Genomic DNA, 9,466 nt, shown 5'->3' with positions numbered 1-9,466 from the left:
ATATATATATATATATATATATATATATATATATATATACACATAAACAATGAACACATGGTGACAGTCAATAACCCTCACCCCTGTACCTTGTGAAAAATATTTTTCTATACGTGTTTTTGAAATGATTTATGTTTGAACATTCCTTGTGCTCCTCCCTCAACCTATTCCACAATTTGACACCACACACTGATATACTAAAACATCTTCTAGTGGTGTGCACTCTCTGAGTTTTGAAATTAAAACTACCCCTTAAATTATAACCCCCTTCCCTTACAGTGAATAATTTCAGAATATTTTCTGGTAGTAGCTTGTTTTTAGCTTTGAATAAGATTTTTGTTGTTTGTAGTTCTATGATGTGATGTCTAAAGATTACCTGTTTAATTTCCTTAAAGTACCCTCATATGATTTTATAGTGAATGGGTGCTTTAACCCTTTAGAGAAATACTATATTTGACAACTGCAACAGCCAAACAATATATACAATAAAAAATAAAATAATACATGAATAAAAGGAGAGATCAGTGCTTTGTCATGTCCACTCCAATGCATTTAATTTGATTCTGGCCCTGAGCCAAGCGAATTTGGAGAAATGCTTTGGTCACAGTCCGTGTGGAAGACCCATCCACAGATAGTCTTTCTCCACGATAGTCTATTTGGTAAAGTGCATCAGTCTGCTTTACAGCAAAGCAGCCCCATCATGATACTACCACCCCCGCACCTCATGGTTGGGATGCTGCTCTGACCCCTCCAAGCAGCTGGACCAGCAGATATCTCGTCCTGCTTGGCCTTTCAGATCATCTTGTTACAGAGGGTGTTCACTGTGTATATAATGATACTTTTTGATTTAAAAAAGTATCTTTACAAGGTGTTTTGCTTGAAAGAATTACCTCTCTGAGCAGTATGATGGCTGTGCGGTTGATCCTCCTGTATTTCTTGTTTGAACAGATGAACTGGGACTTTTAGAAATCTGGAAATTGTCCCAAAGAATGACTTAAATTTTTTTTGTTTTCCTGAAGTCTTCGTTGATTTCTTTACATTTTCCCATGATGTCTTGCTCTGAAGCCCTTGTGTTTGAAGGTCTTTTAAATATTCTTCTGACACACTGCAAATGATCAAATATTCTGGAATCCTATCTGACCTGAAGGAAGAGAAGTTGCTATTATATTTTCTGCTGACATGCAGAGAATAAAATAAAGTTTATGAAAAAGCACGGCTAGGCTTTAATGTCATACATTACTTTATTAACAGAGCTCTATGATACATGGTCAGGCCTATTCCAGGAGAAAGAGAGGACACTTTATTATTTTTTTAAGAGCACTCAAACAACACTATTATTCTCAAAAAGGTAACCATGGCAATGATATTTCAGGCAACTGAAAGTCTGGACAGAAACACTTTTAAAGCACCTTTTTTTGGTTTCCAGGTGGAAATGGAGGTATGATATTCATGTATTAATTACAGCCAGGCAGGAGTGTGCAGGCAAAGAAAAGTCACATGATGTAAAATGCAGCATATTACAGTCATTGCACACACAGCAAACATTCAAGTGTGCTTTTACATGGCGATGACGCCTGCACTGCTCTGCTTTTTTGTCTCCAGACTCACTCGTAGCACACAGATGTACAAAAGCACTAGCATGCGCTACTGATGTTGACTGTTCATCTTTTCCCTCATTTCAATATAAGAACACTGAAAATCATTAACTGCAATAATCCTGGTTCGAGACTCAGAGGAACAATTTCAACAGAATATCACATAAATTCCCTGTGTTTAATCTTCTGTTGTGTTTATTTTCACGTGTACTTAAAGCCCCATGGAGTTTTTGTTTTTTTGTAACGGACTTATCTTTGTTGTTAAGGTGTAGGAGGGAATGTTTCTAATCCAGGCTTTTTCAGACCGTTATGTCTTCTGATTGTCTTTGGTTGTAATTTTGTAGGCAACCTTAGTTAAACCACATCTCCTAATGCTTCATAAGTATACTAAATTAATTTATTTATAATGATAAAGTACACATTATAGGACATAATTATAGTTAGTATATCCAAACCATTTAAAAATATTGAACTACACTGTCTTAAAAAACACCTTTACAACATGTTTAACCGACCAATCATTAATTCATATGAAAAGTCAGATTAGTCAGACAGAAAAAAGACCCAAAACATTTGCATTACATACTCTTAAATACATATTTGAGATATAAATTATTTCACTTGGCTCTTTAAATTAAGATTTAAGTCCCTTATTCAATGCATGTAGTTTTTAAGCACTATTGAGCATTATCAGTCACCCAAATCGTTCTACTCGATTGAGAAACTGAATTAAATTTCTACTCCAGTGATTTCCGCTGGAAGAGGGAGGTTTGTTAGAAACAAAGACATCTACTGGGCTTGTGTGGGATGGAAGCGAAACCTGAAGCACCTTGAGCACCAGCTGAGCAACGCGTCTGTGAAAGTGAAGGCCATCTTCAAGCAGACTTCATGAGGGTGCTAGACAGGCATCGTCTGATCTTCCAGTGGACACCCTTCAGCTCTGATGTTGTTAAAAAAGTAATAAATAATGACTTTTTTAAGGCAAACGTGAATACTGATCTTCCAAGAAGAGAAGCACCAGTGACAAAATGGATTCCTCGAAGACTATACAGCAGCACTTTAAACTGAAATGACCCTTTCTGGGTGCCCTGTGGAGCTCCGTAAATGGACAACAGTTATTTTTACAAGATTATTTTTCTTTTATTCACAGGGAACCTTGAAATTTCATGCTATTGCCATTCTCTTGGCAAAAATTCTCTCTTGTGAAATGGGTCTGGCATTCCTCCCATTTACAACCATTTTCACTGGTACAGAATGTACCAAACAAACTGTAACGGTGTGGACATTATGCAATGTCTTGTATAGAAACTTCCAAGAGCCAGTATTCAAACCGATCGAGGTGGCTGTCGTCACATGCTTCATTTCGAGAGGCAGTTTCTTCTGCATCCCTTGGTACTGCCCCCCCGGAAAATCTCAAATCCAGAGGAACCAGACTCATTCTTTGTATTAGAGATGAAAAGAATTAAGATGGCTGGCCAGGCTAAGGATTGCAATATTTTTACAGTAAATGTACCTAATTAGTTTAATGTAGTTATTTAGCGCCTTTACATCTTGTTGTAACTTCTAGAAAACTTTACAAGTCATTCATACACACACCTTTATACAGCTCTTCCTATTCTATACATGCTCTCTATATATTCAGCACTTTTTTCTGTACAATCACACACCGATGAACGTGTCAAGGGCAGTGGAAGTGTTTTTGCCAAGAACACTTAAACGCGAGGAGGAGCTGTGGAACGGGCTATTGATCTTCTGGCTGGAAAATAACCAACGGATCCACAGCTGCGCAACGGTTCAGTTTTGGGCAAAAACTGAATTTACAAACTCTTTCAAGAACAAGATGTGCAGCAGAGTTGTAAGAAGAGGTCTCCGTTGTTGGTGGTGGGTTAAAGTAAGAAGGCTAGCAATTCTGGAGGAAAACACAAAGACACGTGTTCCGAGTACAATCAATAATTGAGAAAAAGCAGCATTCGCTGCTCACATGAACTAGGATGTTAAAAGTGTGCCTAATGCTGTTGTGCATGTCAAGTCAGCCATCCAAAAAGATGTTATTTGGTCAACTTGATTCTGAATGTCAGGTCACAGTGAGTGTGGAGCGAGGAAGATCCAGAAAAGGGAAAAAGATTGAAGATAACGATGATGAAGAGGTAAAGATGCACAGACAGGAGTTGGGGAGGGGCGTACATCCCTGAGGCCCTTCTGTAAGATCCAGAAACGCTGCTTGTCTCCTTCAGTATCCAGAACAGTCAAAATGCCAGGCTGTGAGCAGTGGAGGCTGAGGCCTGGGCCCGCTGCACCACTCCTAGACACTTCTCCCTCTTCTGCAGCTTGTGGTGTTGAAACAAGCCCTCATTTCGTGGAACACCGTGACCTCCATCTGGGAAAGTCAACAGCCCTGGAAGAACCGATAATTCACACGGTAAGGCAATAATGACATCCCAATGGATTTCCGGTTTTTATGGTGTAGCAGACTTACCATATCCCTCAACGCGTCCGTCTTTGAATTCTCCCTCAAACTTCATGCCATCGTATCGACTGAACACTCCCGTGCCTTGAAATTTCCCGTGTGCAAAGTCTCCTTCGTACCTGATGTGGTTTAAAAAAAAAAAGGGCTGTCATTTGTACCTTTTGACCTGAGTTCCATAACCTCTTTCTATCTCCCTCTTGTTTGCTCACCTGGATCCATCTGTAAAAAGCAGCACGCCGGAGCCATGAAAAAGGCCGTTCTCAAACTGGCCACTGTAGCAGGTACCGTCTTGAAACTTGAGCTGGCCAACACCGTGCCTCCGACCTGCAGAGGACCATACAACAGTGAGGAATGGCTGAAACAGAGGATGGAGACAGTATTATAAACACCCCAAGCTTGATTTCACACGTCAAAGCACATTACAAACCCCAAATCAGAAAAAGCTAGGGACAACATGTATGTTTTCAAGCAGTAGTTACGGATTTCATTGTTTATTTTGACTTCTATTTCTCAGCAGACAGTATGAATCCGAGTTATATGTATATCAGTGCAGCTCAGACTTTTAAAACCACTGCATGTGTCAAGAATCAGTTCATACTTTACATAGCCTCCTCCCCCTGTGAGATGAAGGTTTACTATTGAATTACAAGTCCCATCTGCTTCATGCTCAAGTGGGAATTACCTCCGTCTAATCCCTCAGGTTTTTTATCCAGGGATTTCTACTTTAGGAAACACTCAAGAAAAACTTGGGGAGACTGTGTTCCAGCCCTGAAGCTTATAATTGTGTAAGAAATGCATATTGTAGAATTCTTCTTCAATTTCCAGACTATAAAAGAAGATAAAGTAGAATCTGATGGAAAAATGTACAAGATGGTGTTTAAATGAGCTGAAAACCAGAGCCGAAACCCCAATGCACACATGAAATAATAAAAAACTCCCAGGATGCAATTGTTCTCTGTATCTTAAATGACTTCTCTTTAAGGACTCTTGCTGAGCTCCCAAACAGGTCCAAAGTCTAATCAAGAGGATTTGACAAAGGCAGAGCCGTTAAATCTGGTGCTGTTCATGCTGGGTTACCAATGATAGTTAATTCGGATTTATCTAAATAGCCTGAGCTTGCATCCCGCGACTATTACTTGAGCGTGCGCGTGTATGAGTCACCGAGAGCGTTAAAGCAGTTTAAGCTTAGGTATAATCTTTATTCCTAGAGAAGTTTTTTGACAAGGTTTTTTCTGATCAAAGTTAAATGTCAGCAAGGATTTCAGTCATAGCTAATGTCATAAGTTGTGTGGTTTTCTGTTTTGCTAGATATAGTCAGAACTCATTTTTATAAATGCATTAAATAATTTTTAAAATGTAGAGCTATAACGGCCGGCCTGAGTTGAACTTTTGTGCAGGTACAGTATGTGTTAAGAAATACATATGTCTTAAAGGAAATGAAGACACACTTTAGAAAAGCCAAAATAATACTCAGTGGCAATAAATACAACCCAGTTTCTACGTATAATGTAAATATAAAAAGATTGTGATGATTTGCAAATCATTTACTCTATTCCTATTGAAATTGTTTAAAAATTGCATATTACATGCTAAAAATCTGAAATTGTATACTTATTTATGTAGGTTTATAAGGTTTGTTTTTAATTTGATGAATATTCAAAAACATTTAAACAAGCAGAAACAGGGGCAACAGAAGAAAATGAAAAGCTGTAAAATACTAAAAACATCTGGTGGAAAATCAGTATGTAAGTAAGTAAGTAAGTAAGTAAGTAAGTAAGTAAGTAAGTAAGTAAGTAAGTAAGTAAGTAAGTAAGTAAGTAAGTAAGTAAGTAAGTAAGTAAGTAAGTAAGTAAGTAAGTAAGTAAGTAAGTAAGTAAGTAAAGTTTATTTCTATAGCACCTTTGACAGAAAGGGGAATGTCACAAGGTGCTTCACAAAAAAATAAACACAATACAAAAATCAGGTTAGGTTAGCCAATGACGGGTTAGTAACATGACTGTGTACCAGTGTGAAAATGAACCTCCCAGCAAGACTAACTCAGTCAAAAGTCCAGATCCAGCGAGGTTTACATCGAACCCATGTATGGAAGAATGAGGTTTCTAGATGTAAAATAGACAAATTATATGAGTGTTTCGGCATTTTTGTTACATAATGTCAATTAAAAAAAAAAAAAAAAATGAAAATCTGAAGAAATTTCTGTGTGTTGTGTTCATGGCTGGAAAAACCAACAATGAATGACCGTCAAGCACCTCGAGGCAGGATTGTTGGTGTATGCACACATGGAAAACAAATGTTTACCATGCAAAGTAAAAAGACTCCCACCTTCTCCAGTATTCACAAAGTTATTAAATGAAAAAGCAACCGAAAACATTGGTATTAATAACAATCTCCTCCCCCAAGTTTTTTTTTTTTTAACTTGAAGCATATATTAAAATAATGAAACAAAAAAATATTATAGTTTCTTGTTTTAACCTTGTACAGATCATCTTTGTGACATTTTTCGTTACATTCATGATCTAAATGTTTTACAAATTATTGATTGCTTGCAGTTTTACACTTGGGGTTAACGTTCTTACAAATCTGCTCTTTTCACTTGGTTGCCAACATCTTATGTTAAATCCAGACTCATCACAACAAATTCAACACACCCTTCCAGTGTAATAAGATAATGATCCTGTAGACTACTGTAAGAAAGATGTCCGCTTGTGTGATTTCTTTCTAGTTGACATGAATAACATCCTTACATCAATTTAGGGGCCTGCAGATAACACTATTGGGTGAGTATTTATAAATACGGGTTAAATGATTAGTGAATGGGGGTAGGATTAAATAAATTTACACTTATGAGCTTTTTCTTCAGAAACAAGTCCTGCTTTTCAGCTCTTGCTAGGAAACGGCTGGTTACTGCCACCTTCTTGCCTCTTTTGGACTATGGTGATGTCCTCTACATGAATGCATCTGCAAGCTGTCTCCAACTTCTGGATGCTGCGTACCATGGAGCGCTGCGCTTCATAACCGGTTGTAAACCACTTACACACCATTGTGTGCTTTACTGTCTGGTTAACTGGCCATCTCTTTCTATCCGCCGAACCCTCCACTGGTACACTCTCATTTACAAATCCATTCTTGGTCTGCTCCCACCCTACCTCTCTGTCTACTTTTCACGCAAGCAATCCAGATACGCTCTCCGTACGCAGGATATCATTACTTACTACATCCCCTTGGTCCGCACAGAGAAAGGCAAAAGGGCGTTCTCTTTTGCAGCCCCGTCCGCTTGGAACTCCTTGCAACAGAGTCTGAAGTTGACGAACCTGATTCCCATTGCTAGTTTTAAGCTTTTGCTTAGAGACATGGAGAGTGCATCTTTATCTTGTACTTGCACTAGATGACCTCTGCCGCAGCTAAGCATTTAAAGCACATAAGCTAGTCTGTGTTCTACAAGTTTTATTTTTGTCTGGGGCTAGTGTACTAACCTGATATCTCTATTTTCCAGCTATTTAACGGTTATAGTGTATTGTCATTTCCACTCTGCATCAGTTTCAAGTGTTATGTCCTGTCATATCTTGTCATGTCTCATTTTTATGTTTTATGCAACTGTGTGGATGTGAACAGGTCACACTTGAAAATGAGTCTTCGGACTCAAGTGTTTTATCTGTATAAATAAAGGATAAATTAAAAAAAAAAAAAAAAAACTTCTTCCAACCCCTTTTTTGCACATGTAAATTAAGATATCAAGTGTTAAAGGATGAAATTCTTTGTTTTGTTGTTTTGTTTTCTTAACTTCTCTTGAAGTGTTGTTTTTTTACAAGTACAAAAATAAAAATCAAATCAAATCTTTTTTTTCTAAAAGCTTAGAAACAGGTCTGTCTTGCCTTCTTTCCACTCGCCATGGTACTCTTCCCCGCTGGCATAGGTGAAAGATCCTCTGGTCAGGGTCATGATAGCCCTATTTTCAACACACAAACACACTTCACTGGCCAATGATATACATAACATGGTCCATGCAGCTTCCACCATACACTTAAACCACTATACCTTTACCACAAGGATAAAGATCACTTACACCTGATCCTGCAACCGTGAACCCAGTCAGTCTTGAACGCCTTGCTGTGTGTCGGCTGTGGCTCCCAGTTGGAGCGCAATGGGGAGAAATCCCCTCTTTAAACCAGTAAACAGGAGACCTCACTGTAGCGTGACTGCACACACAAACACACTGATCCCAAATGATTGCATGGAGACTTTCTCTTTAAAACAAATGACACCGCCTTAAAGAATGGCAGTCAGGTGTAATTTTACCCATGCGGTCGCCATCAGATAAATAATTCATCACACAGAAACATTCCCTATAATAAGATATTACAAATATCCAGCTAAAGCTGACTGTGGCATAAGCTATATTTCGATCAATACAACCCTCAAATAGGCTACATGTTGCTGAACAGGGTGTCGCGTTTCACTGGAGATGCTATTTAAATGGACTGTCTTTAGGAAAAAAAACACAACACATCTATGAGGGGGAAGCAGGAGCAGCTAAACGACTGTGGTTTACCTGTTTATGGCGCTTGTCGTCCCTGCCGCATGGAAAGCAGCGTACACGAGCGTAGACGCGTAAAAATATGAAAACACCGGCTGACTGATGATTTATGGTTCCGCGTTACACCAACGCAGAGCCTACGGTGTAGGGTATGCGTCGCCGCGTAACCTACGCCGTACCCTACGGCGTAAGCTCTGCGTCGATTTAACGCGGAACCATAATTCAGGCTTGAGAAACGTATGCCGCCTTCAGGAACTGCTTGGAAATGCTAAGGAATTCATTGTGTTACTGAAGTAACATTACAATTAGAAAATGCCTTCTTGCGTGACACAGAGCAAACACATTTTTATTATATATTTTTTTGGTTTAGTTTACGTTTTTTTCCTACTGTGATTTAGAGAACAGCTGCTTGTGTCGCCATAAATTTGCTATAGATGTGTTTAGCCTACACTAGTAGGCTACAATGAAAATAGTCCAAAATAGTCCATGATAAACATGATTTCCTATACCCTTGTGTTGATTAAAGCTTCAACTTACAAAGCAAATGATTTGTAAGCTTTGTGGAACTCAAAGCTCCTTGAGCTGTACAGTAGCATCGTGCATGGTTAAATAAGTATAGTGTCCAACTGTACGGGAAGGCATCATTTAAACACCACTGGCATGGCGTGCCGCAGCTGAGTCATTACATATTTATTATAAAAATATAGGAATTTCTTTTCGAAACCCCTTGTTGTTAGCTATTTTTGTCACCTTCCTCTACAGTCATACATTTTATATGTCATTTAAGCTTGACTTGTGCTTGGCATGATAAATTATTTGACTTATTTAAAATTCTGATACCTAATCTTACCTTGGTTTATTACAGGTCAA

General features: G+C 38.5%; 1 protein-coding gene across 4 annotated transcripts; it reads right to left on the bottom strand.

The window, feature by feature from the left end:
- Positions 1 to 1,222: 1,222 nt before the first annotated feature.
- Positions 1,223 to 8,665, bottom strand: morn4 (MORN repeat containing 4). 4 transcript variants are annotated; one of them, XM_061745470.1, is made up of 6 exons: positions 8,612 to 8,665; positions 8,126 to 8,275; positions 7,935 to 8,008; positions 4,272 to 4,386; positions 4,072 to 4,181; positions 1,223 to 3,990 (listed from the first exon to the last, which is right to left on the bottom strand). In XM_061745470.1, the coding sequence occupies exons 3-6, from the start codon at positions 7,999 to 8,001 to the stop codon at positions 3,842 to 3,844; spliced, it is 441 nt and encodes a 146-aa protein (XP_061601454.1). In that variant the 5' UTR covers positions 8,002 to 8,008; positions 8,126 to 8,275; positions 8,612 to 8,665; the 3' UTR covers positions 1,223 to 3,841. The 4 variants fall into 4 exon arrangements, with proteins under 4 accessions (XP_061601454.1, XP_061601455.1, XP_061601456.1 ...); XM_061745471.1 differs by having other exon boundaries at positions 8,126 to 8,258; positions 8,612 to 8,663; XM_061745472.1 differs by having other exon boundaries at positions 8,126 to 8,220; positions 8,612 to 8,651.
- Between the last annotated feature and the right edge of the window lie 801 nt (positions 8,666 to 9,466).

This window comes from Cololabis saira, chromosome 17, assembly GCF_033807715.1.
Source record: "Cololabis saira isolate AMF1-May2022 chromosome 17, fColSai1.1, whole genome shotgun sequence".
NCBI classification, from domain to species: Eukaryota; Metazoa; Chordata; class Actinopteri; order Beloniformes; family Belonidae; genus Cololabis; species Cololabis saira.
Note: the sequence above shows the minus strand (reverse complement) of the source record. Positions and strands in the feature narration are given on the sequence as shown.

Coding starts and splice junctions, on each gene's coding strand:
- morn4 (XM_061745470.1), bottom strand. CDS start 8,001: ATGACCCTGACCAGAGGATCTTTCACCTATGCCAGCGGGGAAGAGTAC. Junction 4,387..7,934: donor CCATGGCGAGTGGAAAGAAG/GCAAGACAGACC, acceptor GGTCCTCTGCAG/GTCGGAGGCACGGTGTTGGC. Junction 3,991..4,071: donor CGGACGCGTTGAGGGATATG/GTAAGTCTGCTA, acceptor CGGTTCTTCCAG/GGCTGTTGACTTTCCCAGAT.